The sequence below is a fragment of the Cuculus canorus genome, chromosome 9 (genome assembly GCF_017976375.1).
Source record: "Cuculus canorus isolate bCucCan1 chromosome 9, bCucCan1.pri, whole genome shotgun sequence".
Lineage (NCBI taxonomy): Eukaryota > Metazoa > Chordata > Aves > Cuculiformes > Cuculidae > Cuculus > Cuculus canorus.
In genome coordinates, this window is record NC_071409.1 from 22,227,517 (window position 1) to 22,249,479 (window position 21,963).

General features: G+C 37.5%; 1 protein-coding gene across 1 annotated transcript in view; it reads left to right on the plus strand.

The window, feature by feature from the left end:
- The window catches only part of SI (sucrase-isomaltase), a 51,411-nt gene that overhangs the window by 17,682 nt on the left and 11,766 nt on the right, over nt 1-21,963 (plus strand). The window contains exons 15-36 of the mRNA XM_009558157.2: nt 96-267; nt 907-1,023; nt 1,582-1,736; nt 2,308-2,392; nt 4,501-4,557; nt 5,197-5,321; nt 5,717-5,805; nt 8,281-8,330; nt 9,343-9,513; nt 10,528-10,677; nt 12,265-12,471; nt 13,285-13,439; nt 14,799-14,967; nt 15,877-15,973; nt 16,084-16,196; nt 16,300-16,425; nt 17,226-17,354; nt 17,472-17,579; nt 17,859-17,921; nt 18,177-18,311; nt 18,811-18,895; nt 19,793-19,931. Of these exons, the coding sequence (XP_009556452.2) occupies nt 96-267; nt 907-1,023; nt 1,582-1,736; nt 2,308-2,392; nt 4,501-4,557; nt 5,197-5,321; nt 5,717-5,805; nt 8,281-8,330; nt 9,343-9,513; nt 10,528-10,677; nt 12,265-12,471; nt 13,285-13,439; nt 14,799-14,967; nt 15,877-15,973; nt 16,084-16,196; nt 16,300-16,425; nt 17,226-17,354; nt 17,472-17,579; nt 17,859-17,921; nt 18,177-18,311; nt 18,811-18,895; nt 19,793-19,931 (2,697 nt within the window). The remainder of the gene's footprint in view (nt 1-95; nt 268-906; nt 1,024-1,581; nt 1,737-2,307; nt 2,393-4,500; nt 4,558-5,196; nt 5,322-5,716; nt 5,806-8,280; nt 8,331-9,342; nt 9,514-10,527; nt 10,678-12,264; nt 12,472-13,284; nt 13,440-14,798; nt 14,968-15,876; nt 15,974-16,083; nt 16,197-16,299; nt 16,426-17,225; nt 17,355-17,471; nt 17,580-17,858; nt 17,922-18,176; nt 18,312-18,810; nt 18,896-19,792; nt 19,932-21,963) is intronic.

The window sequence follows — 21,963 nt, forward strand, 5'->3', positions numbered from 1 at the left end:
AAATCAGTCAATGTAAATCTGCCCTATATAAAACTATTGATGTGCCAGTTGTCTTTTTTTTCCTTTGCATAATTCCAGTGTTGTTTCCTTTCAAGAGCAATCGAAGAAGTGTTTCCTGGAAAACGAAGTTTCCTTATTTCGAGATCTACTTTTGTTGGATCAGGAAAGCAGACAGGACACTGGCTGGGAGACAATGCAGCGACATGGGATCACTTAAAATGGGCAATACCTGGAATGCTGGAATTTAACCTATTTGGATTTCCTTATGTATGACATGCTTTTGTGACGTACTTTCAAAACATAAGGATAAGCAGTAACTCTACCTCTGTTATAACAGATTATCTAATCAAATACTGTCTAGATGACCATCTAGTTTTAATGTTTTTTTCAATTATTTATTTTTGATTTAGGCCATATTTTGATTACTGTGCCTGAGCGTGTGTGATGAGATAAATGTGGATAACACATATTCTTATATATCCCAAGCTACCTGTTATTTCCAGTAATTTTTAAATACTAGTGATCAATGTGAGACACTTTGTTATTTTTCTTATCATTTCAAATTAAATAGATATCCACTTAAAATGGAAATTGCCAAATTCCTTTCCATTTTTATTTCTATTTAAATTTGTATGACTCAAGCTTTTTTCCTTTATATATGCATATTGGCACCAAATGGGAAGGTTAAAGGTTTGAAAGAAATAGAACGATGGGCAGTGTTAGATAGTGATCAGTTTAATATTTTGGACAACATAGCTGAGTTTGAAAGAAGAAAAATACAAGTGTTGAACTGTTCAGTTCAAACTAGCAATTAAGGTTGAATGCATCTCTAAAAACTAGAGGTTTTGTGTAGAGATAAGAAGGGTAGCATATTCTACATCCAACAGGTTCTGTTTTTATTTAAAGATTGGTGCAGATATTTGCGGTTTCTTTGATGACACCACAGAAGAACTTTGTAGACGATGGATGCAAGTAGGAGCATTTTACCCATTTTCCAGGAATCACAATGCTGAAGGATTCATAGTAAGTTGTGATTTCTACTGCTAAATGTTTTACGTTACCCTACTACATTCCCTTTAACAGTATCACTAGTGATACTTACTATCATTGACAGTTATGTAGCTGACCAGTTTGAAAATGACAGAACCTTAAACTCTCTTTATGAAATCTTCGATCTGAGAGGTTCAGCTTCATAACGGTTGATTTAGACTGCGCTTGTTTGGCAACAGTTTCATAGCCATTGATTGTGCCTACCACCAATGGCAAGCACTCACTGATGTGTGTGACCCACCAGACTAACACTTGAGAGGTTAGTTCACACTTTAGTGTGAACCTGACAGAAAGCCAGGATGATATCTGAGCTATCCCTGATGCACCAGCATTGCAGATGAGCAAGGAGGAACGTGCAGCCCAAAACATGGTGAGCCCCAAAGAGTAGCATGTCAGGTCACACCGCTGAAAAGGAAGATAGTGCAGTCCTGCACCACTGAATTTCAGCCTCTCTTGAAACAGCAGCCGCTTTTCATATGTTTGGCAGTCATTTCTGCATTATTAAAATAATAATCTGGTATTTGTTTTCAGCCTCAGGATCCAGCTGTGTTTGGATCTGATTCAGACTTGGTGAAAACTTCCAAGCATTACTTGAACATTCGCTACACTTTGCTGCCTTACCTGTATACGCTTTTTTATAAAGCTCATACTCAAGGAGACACAGTTGTGCGACCACTTCTGCATGAGTAAGTTTACTCATCAACTTTTGTGACAGTTTTGTGAGGAATAAAATTTGTCAGGCACACTAAATGTTGTTTGGGACTTTCTGAACACTGATGTAGTCTGTGAACATGCACATTGGAATATATATAGACAAGTTCTCAATTCATGAAATGCCATTTTGGAATAATCAGAAGAGTAATCAGAAACCATCTGTAATTTCTGCATATATGCATGTGTCATCAGTCACTCTTAGGAGTTGCTATGAGATGTTATTGTCAGCTAATCAAATTATTCTCCACCATCATAAATATAGATTAGAATACATGTTTCCTTGCCTGGACTCTCTTGAATAAGCTGTTAAGAATACATGTACACCTACACTTTCACACGTGTAGGGAATGCTAACTGAACTAGTAAGACCTTACCTTCTCATCTTCGGAGTGCCTCAGATTATAAGGAAAAAAATGGGATATGAGGATATGTCACTCTTCAGTCATGATTCTGGACTATCAGTACCCTCAAATATTGGAGTTGCTCATGGTATGGTTAATAAAAAAAACCCCAATTACTGCTATATCCTTCCCACTTGCCCAGGTTCTACTCTGAGGAAGAGACGTGGAGTGTCGATCGGCAGTTCCTGTGGGGTCCAGGGCTGCTTATTTCCCCTGTACTTGATCCGGTAAGTTTGGATGGTTTGTTATCTCTCTCTTAATCACTTCAAGGGGGACAGGGACATACTGAGTTACCAGTTTGCAGCTCTTTTCTCTAGCAGGGCCCTGCAACATAAAATCCGCAAGTTCCACCATTCTTGTCGCTTCTTTATTGCTCCGATTGAGAACCACCTTCCTGTTCTGAGCCTTTGTTGTCCAGTCTTGTGATAATTCTGTTACTCAGTAGAAAGGTTAGAGGTCCTCTACTATGCATGTATTTCCTGCTGAAAGAACACTCCCCCTTCTTTGTTTTATGCTGAACAATCTGAACCACAAAAGTAGGCTCTGCCATTTCCCTTAGGATCCTAGATTTCCTCTGGGCCTGTTCTAGTCTGAGCTCTTCTGTCTTGGCCAGACCAGTAAAGGCTACTGGAAAAGCAATTGCAGGGGTCCTTATTTATTACCATTAACACCATTCTGCCTCCAGTGCAAACGTGTCCTTAAGTCATATTTGTTTTTTCCTGCGTACATCACCTTGCTGACTTATGGCTGTTGGTGGATTCATATCTAGGTTTTCTTCTTTTTTCTTGTTTACCCTCTCCCCTCTTCATTTGATGCTTCCAGTAATGGAGCCCACAGCATCTCTTCAGCACTGGCAAAATGGAAAATAGAAAATCTTGCACTTTGTGCTATTAAATCCCACCTCTATTTTTTAGTCCTCTAGAATATCAGAGTCATCTAATCTGATATTCTGATTCTCCTCAACTTTGTATCATCTCTGAATTTGCTTCAGAATGGGCTTCTCTTCCTGCATTTCAACTTGTCTGTCACGCAAAAGAAAACAAATAGATCTTGGCATACTCCGTGGCAGAATCTTGTAAATAATGATTGTTAATGCTGGTAACACATATGGCATGGAGGAACACAAAACATTTGTTAAATATCTAAAACAAAATCAAGAATGATGACACCAAGCTGAGTGGTGTAGTTGCCACATTGTAAGGCCGGGGCGCCATCCAGAGGGATGGACAGGCTGGAGAAGTGGGCTTCTGAGAACCTCATGAGGTTCAACAGTGCCAAGTGCAAGGTCCTGCACCTGGGCCGGGGCAATCCCTGGTTTCAGTACATGATGGGGGATGACGTGCTTGAGAGCAGCCCTGCAGAGAAGGACTTGGGGGTGCTGGTTGATGAGAAGCTCAACATGAGCCAGCAATGTGCACTCGCAACCCAGAAGGCCAACAGTGTATCAAAAGCAGCGTGGCCAGCAGGGCGAGGGAGGGGATTCTGCCCCTCTATTCCTTTCTTGTGAGACCTCATCTGGAATACTGTGTCCAGTTCTGGAATCCTCAACATAAGGATATGGAGCTGTTGGAACAGGTCCAGAGGAGGGCTACAAAGATGATCAGAGGGCCGGAGCACCTTCCCTGTGAGGACAGGCTGAGAGAGTTGGGCTTGTTCAGCCTGGAGAAGACAAGGCTCAGAGAAGATCTTATAATGACCTTCCAATACTGGAAGGGGGCCTCCAGGAAAGCTGGAGAGGGCCTATTTGTAAAGGCTTGTGGTGATAGGACCAGGGGGAATGGGTATAAGCTGGAGAGGGGCAGATTTAGACTGGACATTAGGAAGAATTTCTTCACCATGAGAGTGGTGAGGCACTGGAACAGGTTGCCCAGGGAAGCTGTGGATGCTCCATCTCTGGAGGTGTTCAAGGCCAGGTTGGATGGGCCTTGGGCAGCCTGATCTAGTGGCTTTAAGGTCCTTTCCAACCTAAACTATACTATGATACTATGAATCTGAAGGATGCCAGCCCAGCAAAATGTGAACATAAAGAATATCTAGACATCCTTGTAGATATGATCAGAGGAACTTGATTTGAAGCACAGGGATTTTGGGGTTCCTACAATGAGCTGCTGCATTGCAGAGGGGTGACTCAGTTGTCTCCCAGTAGCTTTGCAGAAATTGCACTTGGATTACTCTCTTCCTTTCTGGACAGCATCATAGAAACCGTTAAAGAAACAGTGAAGGGAAGATGTGTCAATAATTTTCCCAATGTGGACTTGTGTTTTATTCAAAAATTTTGGTGTCTTTGATTAAGTTGCCTTCAGGTATGAAAGTTGTTTATTTGTCCACCTTTCAGGGTGTGGATTCAATTCAAGCCTATTTTCCTGATGCATTATGGTACGAGTATGACACAGTAAGTAGATGCAGAGGACACTATAGAGAGATTTTCTAAATGGCTATGAAACAAAGTAAGATTGTCAGCCCTGCTTTGGTGACAGAGACCCAAAGTAAATCCCACAGGAAGGAAATAGTGAGACAGGGCATGAAGGGTGGTAAGTACATTAATCAATGTCTCAAGAAAAAACAAGTGGTGTGGAATATAGTGCAAGAGGTGGGAAGGCAGATTGAGTGGAAACTATAGCAAAGACGATATTTGAAATACGATAAACTACAATTATAATTTTAATAAATGAGAATTTGCAGTTATTGTTTACTAATCTCAGTACTGCTAATAATTTTTCCACTGCTCTGATGATCCTTTTGATGAGTGAAAAAAGACCTTGTTCATGTCAGGTTCCCATGTCGGAGTCCCAGCAGGACTTGCTTTCTGCATTGGCTGAAGCAAAACTAAATAGTGAGAGATGTTGATTTATGACCTTTGATCATCTTAGTATGCAGGGGTTTTTATGTGCCCATTGGCACTTAGTTGTTTACCTATCTTAGGGCTTTTCTAGAAGGAAGCATTAAGGTGAAACTCAGGACTTAAGAAACCTTTCACAGCAGTGAGTAATGCAACATACCCATTCTGTTTTATTACATTCTTGTCAATAAGGGGGCAAAAATCTCAATAAGAAAAATATGGACCAAGTTGGACCTGCCAGGAGACAAAATGGGACTCCACTTGAGAGGAGGCTATATTTACCCTACTCAACAACCAGCTAACACAACAGTTGCAAGGTATCCCTCAAAACTAAATGTTTTTATGTTTTTGGTTTTTTTTATTCAAGCATGAGCTGGGGACTTTCAGGGTACAGATCATTAGCAGCCCATTGTATTTAGCTTCTTCACCTTCAAATATGGGAATAACTGTGAGCCACACCTCACTTTCATAATTGCTTACATTACAGCTTCAGTGATTAATTACAGGTTTATTTGCATAGCATTTTGTAAACTATTGATGTATTTTAATCCATTTAAACAAAAAGAGAAAGCAACCAAGGACTAATCTAAGGCAATTCTCAAAGTATTGCAACCCTGTTGAGTGTCACGTCCTTAACGTGAAGATGAAGGATGTATTAAGACTTTTTACATGTTTGGTCTAAATGTAAGACAGAAACCCTGTCTTTCCGCAGCCGCAAGAATCCAATGGGACTTATAATTGCCCTGGATGACAACAATGCAGCTGCTGGGGACATGTTCTGGGATGATGGAGAATCTACAGGTGAGCAGTTGTCAACAGTGAAACAATTGTGATTAAGAAAGCATTAATACATACACGTTTCAACCTTCCTGCTGATCTCATGGAGCACAAATAAGACACTGTTGTGACATGCTATTAATAATAGTTACAGTTTTCCACTTAAAAATGCTGAAAAAGTATTGATATATTGTGTAACTATTATTATTATCTATGCACATAATTAGCATTTGACAGTAAGAATTGGTTGAAGATTTAAAACTAGCATTGTTGTTAGCTCTCTGGAATTACTTAAATTGTTTCTGAAAATAGTAGAAATTTTGTTATCTCAAAAGTGTGGTATTGGAGCCAATGTTTTCTTTATGCCATCTGGTTTCTACATCATACTGGTGCATAAGCATACAAGTAAGCGTGCACGGGTTGTGTTTGTCATGCTGCCAACCTCGCCTTTAGTAAAGCTTCCGGAGAATTTGTTTCCCCTGGGATAGTCACTATGATTATGCCAACACCGATCAACCTGATCACTTGTGATGCACTGGCATTGATATTACTTACCACACCGGTTTTATTCTGTCAAACAATTTTCAACACACATACTCTTTTTCCTTGGGGTAAGATTAAGGTCAACACAACTTTTTTCTAAAAAAAAAAAAAGAAAAGTCACAGAACTCTAACTGCTTTTGGAATACATGCTGTATAAAGAAAGCAGAGTTTATTCTAGAGCGATGGGAGAACTTCTAAAAAATTAAATATTGTCTTAATCTTGAGATGGACTATATTTTGAAAAATTGAATATCTTTAACTTGTATTTGACATATTTTATTGTTTTATTTGCAATAAACCACAACATTCAGATCTAAGGATTTTGGTTTATGGCATATGCCAGATAATACTGTACATTTCAAGTAGAACTGATCTTCTCTATTTCATATCCTACTCTAGCCATAGACCACTGCGAATGGCAAAAATCTCAGAGATTTATTTAGCTACACTGGAATACAAAGTAGGTTAGAAAGTAGGAAAATCTACAACAGTAAGAATGTACAGATAGGAATGGAGTTGGAGTAATATTACCATTGAAGTAAAAATAAATAATGCTCCAGTATTGTATGCATATTTAATTTTTAAATCACAAAATTACATAGAGATCCTTTGGTTAGAATTCCATGGAGGCATTTGATTCACAAGGTATCAAACTGTGCATGTGTGTTTTCAGGAGAGATCTTTGCCCGTGAGATGACAGAGAATTGATTTAGTAGGCATGGTGATGTTGGCCTGATGGTTGAACCTGGTGATCTTGGAGACTTTTCTGAACTTGATAATTCTTTGCTTTTATGATTTTATGATTCTCCTGTGAATTATTAACCTCGCTGCTGCCAACCACAGGGGTTATCTGAATTGGTGCATTCTTACCTCTGTCTTTTGATACAGCTAACCACGTTCTTCTAGGTACTTAAGCGATCCAACTTCTCCGGTTTATCCTCCAGTTGCTAAAAGCTACCTTTATTCTTAGTGACAGTCTGTTTGTTTCACTTGTGCAAGGCCCAGGACTCTGATTAAACTTGCATGTAAGCAAGAAGCTCTTGGGGTTCAGAAGTGCATCCCCCCGTTCCTAACTGCATACCCACCATGTGTTCTGTATTATGCACTAGACCCATATCACTTCCTTTTGTTAAGTGTACCAATCACATCTCTCAGAAAAGCTTTCAAGCCTCTGCTTTTTTAAAATTTGTAGAAGTTTGAGGTGCTTTTAAGAAATAGAGTTGTGATTTGGCTGATTATTGCTGCCATAAATACTGAAGGCCTTGGGTTGTTCCTGATATGACATCTATATGTACTTCTTTGTCATGGCCTGAAATAACACAGCTATTATTGTACTCACTTCCGTTGAGATACAAAGCAATAAAACATCTTATAATTTTATTTCCTTCCTAAAACTTACAGGTTGCAGTCTTTTCAGGGAAACCATTTAGGATTTGCTCATGATGGCAGTATTTTTATTTCTGTACATGGAAAATATTGCCAGATTAAATCAATTTCTGTATTTCTTTTTCCCAGTGGTATGCTATTTCCTCTTGTATGGTTCCATGACATTGATTATTCATATTATTGTCATTTTTTGCATGAAAACTGCTTTCTTTGGGTATTTTAAAGGATTAACTTTGAGCCAGGACTCTACATTCAAGAGAAGCTAAGAAGGAATAACAGTAAAATAAAAAAAAAAATTGTATATTTTAGAAGAGCTGTTCCCAATGAGTTTTTGGAAACTTTGGAAAATTATGCCTCCTCTGAGACTGACCTAAGGAAGGAAACAAAAAGACACATTTCAGTTTCTCAAAGTAACTTTAGTAAATATTTGAGTTGCTCAATGCAGCCTCTGAATGCAGTAATAATAATAATAATAATTAAGAATTTATTGGTCTCTAGCAGGGACATAGTCCCCTTTTTAATGCTGTTCCTTTATGCACAGCAAATTTAACCTCTTTCTTTACCTTTTAGGTACAGTTGAAAGTAAAGCCTATATTTATTATGAGTTTACAGTTTCCAATGTAAGTATTTTGTTTTAAATAATCTTGCTCTCATTTCCCATTTTTATCAATAGTATCCTCAAGGGGCTTTCTTTTCTCTCTCCTTATTTTCCTGTAAGGTTTACTGAGAAGAAAAATATTTGACAAAGTCAAAGCAGAGTTTTGTTCGAATTACCAAAATTTTTTTTTTTAAAACTGAAACTGCCTTGGCAGGATTAATTTATGGCAGGGTGGAGTCCAGGTAGTGTTTCAATTCGATATTGACCTGAGATACCAAATATGAGAAGAACTCCAAGTATTACGATAACTATATTTTTTTATAATAATAATAATATCTGCTTAAGATATTCTTTCCTTTGCCATTGTGAAACAGCAGCGCAACACCTGAGAGAGAATGAATAGAAACAGTAGTGGAAGCAAAGGAATAGAAGGTGGAAGCACAAGCATTAATTATTCCTTATTTTTAATCATCTGTGGTCATATAATCATTTGTAGATAACAACCTCAGTTACTATTGGAGTTTGAAACTCTTATAGCCAAATCGTCAATTGACTATAATGATGTTGAATTAAAAATTAACATAAGCTTTCACAAGGAGAGTAATAAAATTGGGTATACACTGGCATACGTGAGGGCCATAGTACTGTCTGCCCTTTGGACTCTAATAAAAACTAATGAAATTGAATAGAAACTGGTATTTTTACATGAGGAAAAGTGAACATGAACCTTACATGTTCGAACCCAGCAAGATCACAGCTGAGTAGAGGTTTGCTGCCCTGTCACTGGCAGCGTCAGCCGTTTCTTGTTTTTGAAAAAAGTAAAAAAAATGAAGTCGAAACACAACTATGCAGCATATTATATATGTGTTAGAAAAGCATTACTGTGAAAATAAAGAGCGGGCAATAATTAATTCTAGGAAGAGGTATTGCCTTACTTTATACTACAATATGAAGATTTCATTTGAAAAATTGTTAAATCATGAGGATATTTGACTTTTTTTTTATAAAAGTGTGATCAATATGTTATTTTTCAGAATGTTCTACAAATGAATGCTATAAACAGCAATTACACTGATCCAAACAACTTGAAATTTGAAGAAATCAAGATATTGGGAGCAGACCAGGAAATAACGGCGGTTACTGTATCTCAGAACAATGTGGTGGAAAATTCTCCACTTAATATTGCGTATTATCCTCGAGAAAAGGTAAATCAATAACGGGAAAATGGGAAGTAAACACCTTTGAAATTGCATCACCTTTATTATATATATTGCTAAGGACAATACTCAGTGGTAATGTAATTTCAACAGAGTACCTCATGTATATTGGTATGGAGCAAAAGTACAATTGCATTCAACTCAGCTGCATTGGAAGTGCCTCTAAGCTTTGCTCTCAGACTCTCAGTGCAACAGAAAGTTTAGTTATTCATGTTGCAAAATTTAGTTTCCAAGAGGAGGAATAGCTTTGTGACTTTGATGTTGGAGGAGGATACAAAATATTTATGGTTTAGATGAGTATTTGTGCAAAAAACCCAAAATGTTGTGCACTGTTTAGAATTCCTTTGTCATTTTATACAGAATTTTTCATAGGATGAATACAGGATAACAGCAACACAATGCATTTCTGTGTGAAGCAAGTGAACGTGCTGCTGCTGGGAAGCTTTCCTTAAAAGTGTATCCCACACTAAGGACAGCCCTGACATTGCTTTGAACTTACATTCTACACCCCGTTATTACAAACCCTTGAGTTACTTATTATGTTATTTCAGTTATTGAATCAAAATTAAAATATTTTAACTTTTTCTTACCTCATAGAATCATAGAATAGTTTGGGTTGGAAGGGACCTTAAAGATCATCCAGTTCCAACCCTGCTGCAATGGGCAGGGACACCTCCCACTAGATCAGGCTGCCCAAAACACCTCTTTCATTTATATTTCAAAAGATAAAGCAGCTGTGTGCTTATCTTTATTCCTGTTTGCTTCCAGGGACACTGTGGGATTGACTCAGTGTTTTTAGATTCTTAATTGTTCAGATTTTATCTACAAAAATATTAGTTGTATATATTTGTAAAAGTGAGACTATATCAAATGTTACAGAACAGGGGGGTTTCTGAGTTGTCACATAGCAAAATGTATTTTTCCTGTGTAGAAGCAACTCTGCTGACTAAAGTAAAGGCAAATGTGGTGTGAGATTTAATAACTATTGTTTCATATTTATAGGTTGCTCATATAACAGGATTTCAGCTTGTACTGGGAAAATCCTACACAGTAAGCTGGACTCAAAAAATGAGTGACAATGAAAAGTTTAATTGTTATCCCAGTCTTGATCCAACACAAGAAAAGTGTGAACAACTTGGCTGTGTCTGGGATGTAAGTAAGAATTATTTCTCTAAACTAATGAGACGGAAACGTTTCCAGAAATGTAGACTTCTCTTAAGAACTTTTTCTGTGGAAAAATAGCCTGGCAGATTTGTCAGATTTAAATAAAATAGGGGCACAAAAGTTAGCTTCCTGTACTAGCAAATTTTATTTACCTCACTAAAACCAAAGTAGTTGGCAACTCTGTATGCTCTTCCAAAGAATATCAGAAGTTGAGGAAATATATGGTATTTTTTGAAAGGTGGAAAGAAATAGTATTAGAGGTATGAAAATATAGGTTTGAGATCAGCATCTTCAGCTACCTCTTCTTTTTCACTGACACCACAATCTGCAAGGCTTATCCCTTTTGTCTCATTTTCAGTCAGTTAAGCACTTTTTAAGTCAAGCCAATTCCTCTGGATCTCAATTTGAGAAGAAATTCTTGAAATTTTTATTCTGATGTGAACCTCTTATATCCGTTTTGAGGAGGTATATTCAAATCACAATTCCCGATGTGCAGTTCTTTACCACATAGCTGTATTGATTAATATCCCATGGCTATAAAGATGTAAAGAGCAACAGACCATGGCACGGTTGAACTACAGAGGTTCCCTCCAACAAAACTCCTCCATGCTCCTAAAAATCTAAACTTTGGACCTGAAAACCGGCATTCTCTGCTGGCTGCTCTTGAACCAGGAGCAGCTGCAGTGGCTGATGGTCTGTCCTGATTTTGGTGTGCTTCTAGGAATATATTTTTGTAGTTTTGGACATTTGGAAATGGCTTTTCCTGTGAAATAGAACTGCATATGAACTTGGGTATATTTTATGCTCTTCCTCAAGTTGAAAGGTGCTTTGAATTTGATAACGACAGATAAATAAATATTCATTAGCAATTAAGATGAGTGGAGAAGGCACAGTTTCATTTGAACAACTGGGCAGGATTGATGGCAAGTATCAGAGGTGGAAGGCTAATGCATTAATCTACATCAGCTATCTAACCTCATAATACCCAGTTTGAGTGTTTATGTTCAACTGCAGCAGGAAACTAAGTATAATTTTGATCTTGCTCTCAGGACGTCTTGGATAAATAGGATGTAACTCTCAGTGGATATTTTAAGGATAATTTGTGTGAATAAAGCTAATGGAAAGGTGTAATCTGATGTTCCCTGAATATCTAAAAGTTTTGGATGCATCCTCTTGTGTGAGTCAGGAACCAGAAAGCAATGGGATTAAAAGGGAGGAAGCTTTAGGAATTTCAACCGGTCAAGATTAAGTTACATTGTGGAACTTGAGCTTGAGATCACAGATGTAGGGAAATTAAATCCACCTCCATTGTCCTAGGATTACATTTCCTGATTGAACTGTTGTATTTGTACAGTCTGGACTGTATTGTTTGATTATATCTGACTTAGTGTAGAGGTCAGTGTGTTCCGTATTACTTCTTCACTGTTCACCAGTTGCATTAAGTTTTCCTCTAATTTCTAAACTTGACAGATATGTGATAAAAATGGAGCTTTGGATTCCATGCTAATAACTAACAAAAAATGACAGCAGACCAGCGTTGCTCACTAACCTGTAACTTATTCCTGTTTCCGGCAGGCAACATCAAACTCGGGCAGCCCACACTGCTATTACAGCTCTGACAATGCTTACTCTACAGACAAAGTAGAATACACCTCATCAGGTTTGACAGCCAACCTCACCTTAAACCATGCCATGACCAGAGCTAATGAGAATGTTACTACACCAATTAGTACGCTACGCTTGGAGGTGAAATATCACCTCAACCACATGCTGCAGTTTAAGGTAATGTCATTCCAGAATTTCTATGCATGTGTAATATCTCATTGTCAAGAAAAATCTTAGTCATGGAAATTATAAAGGTTTTTTTATGGTCAATTTTATATTACACAGACCTCGCCTAAATATGTTTCTTCTTTCAACCAAGTAGCTGTTATTGCTTTTAGCTCACAGGCTTTTTGATCCTATAATTCTGTACTCAATACAGTGATACAATGAAATTATATGAATCTATGGTATAATGTCAGCATATATGTGTTATGCCAACCAGAAACCCTGGAACTAAAGACATTTTATTGGTATATGGGTAAATTTATCGATAAAGATTATCTTGAATGTACAGTGTAGTTTTGCTTTAATTATTTTATTTCTATTCTAAGATTTTTAATACACTATTATTTACACTATAAATTATTACTCTGCATTTAATAATCCTGAGATGTGTGGTGCTTTAAAAAGGTGAGTCATCAAAGACTGATTTCTGTCATCTTTCAGAATACAGAAAATTTTGAAAAGCCTCTCTTAAAGTTGTCTAAAAGATTAACCAGAAAGATATTTACCAAACTTACATACATACCTATATACAGAAATGATTAGACAAACCATTCCTTTTCCAAAATGCATCCTTAAATTTGTTTTTTTTCCCAAATCCAAATACTGAGAAATAATTTGTTAAAGAATAGGTATTGAAAGAAAATACTGATCTCAGCAAATGTTTTCAACTTTTTTCTGTATTCATTTTAATGGATTCAAATTTCTATTATTATAGGTAAGGTTTAAAAAAAAATTAATTGAAATTAATTTATTTTCATTTCATAGATTTATGATTATCAAAACACACGATACGAGGTTCCAGTACCACTAAATTTTCCAAGCTCCCCCGCTAGCACAGACAAGGAGCGACTCTATGAAGTATCAGTTCAGAATAAACCATTTGGTATACAGGTTCGGCGCAAAAGCACAAGAACAGTCATGTAAGCCATAGTCATCTTACATTATTTCACTTGGTTTTGTTAGCTCTTTTCAAGACAAACTATTTTCTTGTGTACTATGCTTTGAATACCTTAAGACGGGCTCTTGTATCCTGCCCATGAAATGGCTCTGTCTGCCAAGCGCTAGGTGCAGCTCCAGCAGAGATGGTTTCACCATGGCATTGTCTGCGAGTACAGACCAGGGGGAGGATAGAGAAGATGCACAGAGCAATATCCCATTTTTTCCTTAATTATCTAAAGTTTTTCCCTTGTCACTTCATAATCTGTCACTTGCTAAATGTCCTCTACAACAACTTGAAGTGTGGAATAGACAACTCTAAAAGCCGTTTCTTTTCTACTTCCTAAGTCTCTGGGGAACACAATGGTTTTCTACACTGTCTAAAATTTTCCTTAGGTGACCACGGTGCTGATCATTCAGGGTTGTTTATTTGGTTCAGTTTTGGGGAATGGTTAGGAAAAAAAAATAGAAGAATGTAGTGTTTCAACTGACTTCCAGATGGATTTTGGTAACGTGACAGCTAATAAGCCCAACAGGACCTTAATTTCATTCCTTGATTAAGTTTCAGTCAGAGCTAGACAATGGAGAACAGTGATAATAGCAGTTGTGTGTAATTTTTTTCTTAATTAAGAAAACATTCTTGTGTAATGTTTTTAAGTATTCAAAACTTAATTGCAAGCCAATTTCCTTTTTTGCCAGCCACACCAATCATCAGAGGGTAGATGAGGCACTTTGGGACATGGTTTTCTAGGCATGGTGGTGTTGGGCTGGCAATTGGACTTAATGATCTTAAAGGTCTTTTTCAACCTTAATGATTCTATGATTCAATGATTCAGGTTACAATTCAGCCGCTTGGAACGATGTTATTCTTTGGCAGAGCACCATCAAGTTGTAGTTTGATTTCTGACTGTAGAGATGTCAATTTTCACAAAAATGAATACAGTTTCAGTGTAATCTGCATAAAAAGTCCAGTGAACAGTAAAAAGCTCCTTATTTACTTTATTCAATATGACACCGAGGATCAGTGAAGGAGGAAAATATGATCATACTCTCCTAAAACACACTTTCTTATTAAATTGCCAAAATATGCTGCAACTTGCTATGCATAATACCTATCTCTCCGAGAGATATAGATGACTTTGTGCCTCTGAACTGTGTATCAAATTCTTAGACGTCCTCATTTCATGTACTTCAAGTTTTCTCAATAGCTGAAACAATTTTATTCCACCTTTACTGAAAAGTGTGATTTTCAGAAAAAGAGTTGCGGGGAAAAAAGCATCTGCCAGCTAAGGGTGCAACTGAAGACACTATATTGTTGTTTTGATTTCCTCTTTCCGTTTTAGCTGGGATTCACAGCTGCCCACTTTCACATTCAGTGACATGTTCATCCAGATTTCTACCCTCTTAGCATCCCAGTATATATATGGATTTGGAGAAACGGAGCACGCCACGTTTCGACATAACATGAGCTGGCACACCTGGGGAATGTTCACCAGGGATCAGGCTCCTACTGTGAGTAGAAGTGAATGTAGCTTTTGGACCAATAAGTCTAAAGTGCAGAGGTGTTTGGCAGGACTTTAAAGTCCAGTGGACATTCACTGGTATTGGATACACTTATTGACTTTAAGCACATTTATCATGGTTTATAATTTGGATGGTGTCTCAGTGGCAATGGTCTTCTTTAAACCTATCCTTTGTTTCTGACCAGTGAGACCAATATATGGAGCTCAGACCCTTAGTCAGATTTTGGAAGAAAACAAATGGCTTAGAAAGAACATGCTTGCTTTTTTTTTTCCATTCTTCTCTGATAATTACTCTGAAAGCTGCACATGAGTCAGGACAACTCCCACTACTTTGGGATAAAATTAGCACTTACAGAGGTAAATCAGAAATGTTATTTTGATGTGTATACTTGCGTTGTTTCCCATGAAATAGCATTATGTTTGCAATTTGCAGGGAATGACCAATGAAATAGCAGCAGTTAATTATAGCTCTGATTTCCAGTTCAGGTTTCAATATATTTTTATTAAATGAAAGATAACAGAATGTCACAGCATCTTCTGATCATACCAATAGGAGGATAGATATCCTGCTACTGTTTGAAAAGAAGGAAAAATTTTGTCCTGGGAAAGCAGGACAATCAGAAACTTGTTTCTGATTAACAAGTTTTAAAGGTAGTAATACCTTTGCTTTCCTTCCGGCCTGGTCAATGTGGACAGGATTGACTCACATTGTGAAGTTGGAAGTGATCTTCTGTAGGTTGTGTTATAGGTAGGTAGGTAGGGTGTAAGTATATAATTTTGGAGGTTTTTTGTGGTATGTTTGGCAGTTGTGTCTTTCATCTTTTAATAAATTTATTAGTAAGTAAGTAAATGTTTGCAATATTGCTTTATTAGAATGTATTTTTTTTTTTGTTTACAGTACAAGCTTAATTCCTATGGTTATCAGCCATTTTACATGGCCCTTGAAGAAGATGGCAATGCCCATGGAGTTCTCTTGCTTAACAGTAATGCAATGGGTAAGAAAACCTTCACTTTACTTTCTCACTGTGTTTTATTTTTACAGTCAAATTTTGCAATTGTGGCAAATTCAGGCAACCTTTTTTCATTTCACTTCCCCCATTTCCAGATGTAACGTTCCAGCCGACCCCTGCTCTGACCTATCGCACCACTGGAGGAATTCTTGACTTCTACATGTTTTTGGGCCCGACACCAGAACTTGTTGTTCAGCAGTACACTGAAGTAGGATTTTTACTCTGTTATTAACTAATGTTGGGTTTTGGTTGGTTAGTTGGTTTGGTTTTTTTGTTTTCACCTACTCATCACAAATATTTTCTTATTTTAGCTGATTGGACGACCGGTCATGCCACCCTACTGGTCTTTGGGATTCCAGTTGTGCCGCTATGGATACAGGAATGACTCAGAAATTGCCCAGCTGGTGGAGGGCATGAAGGCAGCTGCGATTCCCTATGTACGCTGGTAGCAGTTAACACTTAAGCTTATACCTGAACTTTTACCTTCAGAGTATTAACAAAGTCAATTTAACCACAAAATCAAAAGTCAACCACAAAACCCACCACCATGGTGGAGTAGAGCAGACTATATTTTATGCCAGAGCCGAACGTCTCTGCATGCTCTGGGCTATGTTAAATGTAGGCATCAGGCTGTTTTATTTTCCTTATCGTTCACACCAAAGGAGCACCCAGATGCCTTAGTCAGTCAAAGGCCACACTAGATGCGAAGGAGCAGTGATCAGCAAGAAAAACAAGCAGGAAAGAAAATGAAGCAGCGTCATTTGAATGGTATATTACTCTATGACAGGTCAGCTATGATGTGTGCAGGCTGTTGTTGGGACGGTAGAAATAGCATGTAGATCTAACAAAATGATACTGCACATTGAACGTATCTTCATATTAAATGCCATTGACATCACTATTTCAATAGAGGTTTTCACAGTTTCCTTATAGATATGGTAACGTGCAGTTTCTGTGTATATACACACATGTACAAATCCAGAACTTTTTGATCTATCACGTATTCATTTCTACTCTTAGATTAGATACAGCAGTGAAACCTTCATTTTACATTGGACTTACTGATAGGCTATGTAATATTCATTTAGTAGCTTTAGCCTAAAGTTACAGCTGCTTCCAAATTTGCAGTTTAAAAGTTCAATCTCTTACCTATTTTGGCAGTTTATCAATAAATATATATTTGGGGGAAAAAAAGATAAAAAATTCATTTTACATTAATTCTTTTTGTGAACTGCAGGATGTCCAATACGCAGATATTGACCATATGGAAAGGCAACTGGACTTCACTATTGGCACACGTTTTGCTGGATTACCAGCTCTGATTAACAGAATAAAAGAAGAAGGAATGAGATTCATCATTATCCTGGTCCGTTTTGAATACTGTTTTTAAATTGCAATAAATCCTTGCAGAATTCAGAATTTATTCAATAGTGCTTCTAAATTTGTTTTTTGAACATAAGGGTAAAAGTGTTTTTAATTTTAGGATCCAGCCATCTCTGGAAATGAAACCAATTATCCTACTTTCTCAAGAGGTTTGCAGGATGATGTCTTCATCAAATGGCCCAATACCAATGACATTATATATTCCAAGGTACTGTTCTTAAAAAGTTGATGGCAATAGAGACATGCTGTATCCAAGCGAGCAACATGTCAGGTTAGAGTTCAGTGCTGGCTCTAAAGGGAAAGTCTGCTAATGGTATATTTGTGCCAGGCTGTAAGTGGCTCATTGAATAAGTACTGCAGACTGAGTTGACTTCAGTTTGTGTTGTCATTCACATAGGTATCAAGAAAGAATGGTTTTAGCTGTCTGTTGCTGATGCTCAGTTTACGGTGTGGTCTGATTATTTAAAAATGTCCTTTATCCTATTAGGTCTGGCCATTTCTTCCCAATGTCCAAGTCAATGAGTCACTACCTGAGCAAACCCAAATACAGGTAAATGCTGATATGGTTTGGTTATGGGTTGAATATAGCAGCACATTAATTAAGGAAAATAGCAGCAAACTGGTCGATAAAGCTTGTGGGATGAATAAAGTGCAAAAACGTGTTAGCCTTCCTAACTGAGCTGAAAAAGTTAGTGAATAAGCAATTTTTTTTCATTTTTTAAAAATAGTTTAAACAAATTCCAACATTTTAAGGGCAGGATACTTTCACTCCTATATCTCTTTTGGTTTTGTACTATCTTAACAGATCTATGGAGCACATGTTGCTTTCCCAGACTTCTTCCGCAATTCCACAGTGGAGTGGTGGAAGAGAGAAATTCTGGAGTTCTACAACAACCCCACCGACAACTCAAGAAGTGTCAAGTTTGATGGCCTGTGGATTGTAAGTATAGAAATACATTTGATTTCTGGACTTTTTTTTTTCCCTGCCAGACACTAGCAGGAGGGGGTCACATTTCATAGTGTCTGTGCTGATGTTGAAGCTCAGAAGGTATCAGGTGTTGAGTAGCCATTAAGTGAAACTTAAAAAGAGGCTGGAGGGAAAGCAAGCAGAGCATCAGGTAGAACCTGAGCGGCAGCCAAAGGCACAACTTTGGCTCAACATGCACTGCCTTGGTATATCGTGACTTTCTTCCTCTACTGTGACACCCTTTACACAGGGAAACACAACCCAGACTCACTGTTTTTTTGCCTTGAAACGCTTCGTGTCTCCCTACACCATCTCACATGTGAACATGTCAAGGAAAGATGGAACAGCAGACTGAGGCTGCAGCTGAAAGGATTGCTGAGGACTTCTACAGCTCTGCTTGCTTGTAGTTTAGAATTTAGTGTGTTTTGTAGGTTTGAAGCAATTAAAGTCAGGTTGTGCTCTATGTTTTTAGGATATGAATGAACCAGCAGCTTTTATGAATGGTGCCATTGGTGGTTGTAGAAATGACCTCCTCAACATGCCACCATATATACCTCGTAAGTCTGATCACTCGTTTAAACGGTTTTAGGTCATTCTGCTTACTACATTCTTTTTTTTCATGGTATTTGTGGTGTAAATGCCTAAGTTTAGGTATATGAAAACACAGTTCCTAACTGAAAGAGGCCCTTTATTTCTGAGGTTATGGGTGTACTTCGACTCGATATATTTCAGTGGGAGCAAAAATTGCATGACTTCTTAAAACTAAAGTTATTTTCAGCTGCTTGCCTGTGTATGGATTTTGATACCTATTTTATATCTAGGTGCTTTGTTTTAGGCATGGCAGAGAGTGAACTATCCTGTTTTGCAGTTTTCTCAGATGGATAATGCAACTCGAAAATATCCTTGTGTCTTCTTCTCATTGTCATTTATCTATACAGTCAAATACTTGAAATACTTTCCTAACTTTACTTAAGTACTGGTCTAAGGTACTAAGTAGTAATTATTTATAAATGGTTTGTTAAGGTACTCCTGTTGCTTACTCTTGTCTTCAGTTATTGACTAGTTTTCTGGGAATTGTCAGAGATGGACCATAACCAATGTTAGAACCATATTTCTATTTAAATGGATGATATGACAGCTTTTATAAGGATTTGCAATATATGATTCTATGATATCTTCTGAATTTGGATATTCTCTGCTTATTCTTTAAGGCTCTTCAGTAAGAGCATCTGTAATTGAACTACTAAAACAATTGCAGATCCTTACATAGGAATATTAGAAATATTCCATTTTGGAAATGCTATTTTTGTAATTCTAAGTAAAAAAATTGACAGTATACATGGCTTAAAGGAGGCAAAACACCTAAGAGATTATGAAAATTAAGAGAAAGTAACTCAAACCATTACTGAATGTTCGTTATTAAAAAATAAATATTTTTGTTCCCTTTCCATTAGATTTGGGATACCGGTCAGAGGGATTAGCTTTCAAAACTCCATGTATGGAAGGTCAACAATATCTTCCAGATGGTACTCCAGTTAGACACTATGATGTCCACAGCCTTTATGGATGGTCACAAACAAAACCTACCCTGGAGTAAGTGAAGTTTGCATACTTTCTTGTTGTCTCTAAAATATGTTACAGATGAATATTCTGTGTCTACAGTTTTATGGACAAAACTTTCATCAGTTTATTTAACATTCCTGACAAAGCTTTCTTTTCATTCTAATACATTTGATTCTTCAATTCAGCTAGAAATGGAGTTTGCCAAGAATTGGAACAGGCTGTCCGGGGAACTGGTTGAGTTACCATCCCTGGAGGTAATTAAAATGTGTAGTGCTTACGGACATGGATGTGAACTTGGCAGTGTTAGATTAAGGGTTGGACTCAATGATCTCAGAAGTCTTTTCCAACCTAAATGATTCTGTGATTCTGTTCAGAAGCTTCAGCGGCAGTGCTATAGCTCTGGCAGTTGGTATTATTTGTTATGTTACTGCTCAATTAGAGCAGTGACCTCACCCATGGTGCAAAAAGGATGGTATGAACCTGGAAAGGATGTACAAGATCAGGTGAGGTGGCTCTGCGCAGGTCTGAGCTGAACCTTTATTTCAATAATTTCACTGCAATAAATACTTTCTGCAATTGGAGCCAGCTAGAAGCAAAATAACCTGCCTACTCAAGCACACATACCCCTGCAACCACATCACTGTCTCAGGACAAGCCAGCAAAGTCTTTATTTTGAGTTTAACAGCTTTAAAATCACTGACTCTGACCAGATTCAATTTTCAAGATACGTTTAAACTGTTTTAAAGACAGTTTACCCAAGGCTGATACTGAAGAAACTTGTCGTTCACCTACCTGGGGAGCAATTCTTGCTATACAGATTCTAAGAACTTCATTCATATAAATGTTATGTTGTGCAGGATTAATTGTTGAGCTGTATGATGTAATAAGATGTCCACAGTGTTCTTTCTCATATAGTTTAATTTGGAGGTAATTACTCGCCGTTCAGCGTTTCTTTGTCCCAACACATTCAAACAGGACGCGTTGTCTTTTCAGCGGAGGGTTCTATTATCAGACAGCCTCCAAGGCCATCCAGGGGCGATGCTCTGCATTGTAAACATGAGCAGTCAATCCATAGACACCGCCTGGGTATTCATTCACAAGGCCGAATGGAGAACAGGTCTGAACATTTTGATCAGCTGTTGGGAACAGTAATTACTCCATGATTGTCTCACATAATTACAGTAATTAAAATATGAAATAATTTTTGCTTCTAGGTTTTGCTAGGATAGCCTGGTTTATTGCTAGGTTGGATATTGTCTTTACTCTATGCTATATATCTGTGAGGGAAGATGTTTTCTAACAATGTTAATTTCAGAAGGGCTTGATTATGTCTTCCTCTATTTCAAACAAATGGAGGAGTAGTGCAAAGGGGAAATGGTGACTTTTAAAATGCAGACTATGCACGTAAGTCTTTACTTTTAGGGATATGCTTTCTCAGTTCCAGGGCAAACATCGATGTCTGTTCCTTACTCAATAGTACCCCAGTCTACTTTTGATAACACCTGATCTGATGATAATATATCTGTGCTGTTTCATTTCCAATTCAACGAGGAAGCAAGGAACAGCATTTCTTTATAGATCTTAAGAACTTTAAAGCCCTTGGTAACTTTGATTTTGCCATAAGGACAGAAACTATCAAGACTGCTTGAAATTTGAACTGAGTGGCTGTTATATTTGGCGCTGTGCCACTGCAGTGCTGCCAGTGAGGGCAGGAGCAAAGCTGCTGACAGGACAAGAAAGGATGTCTGATACCTCTGCTACCGGCCAAATCATATGTGGTTTGGGCATTGTAATCCAACAATAATTTAACAGCAAGAGGAACATTACCATTGTTTGTGTGTTAAGTATGAACTGAAATATTAGTCAAATATTTCCTTCTGATTTGAGATTAAATGTGGCAGCAATGACTATGATAAATTACAGAGCTTATACAGAAATTCTTGCACTTGAAATTTAGTGTAGATGGTAGTTTACAACAAAATATGTCTCTCTCAATTCCCAATTTATCCTTTGGTATTAACTGAAGGAGTTCTTATGCAGCTGAAGATATGTTAATTAACTT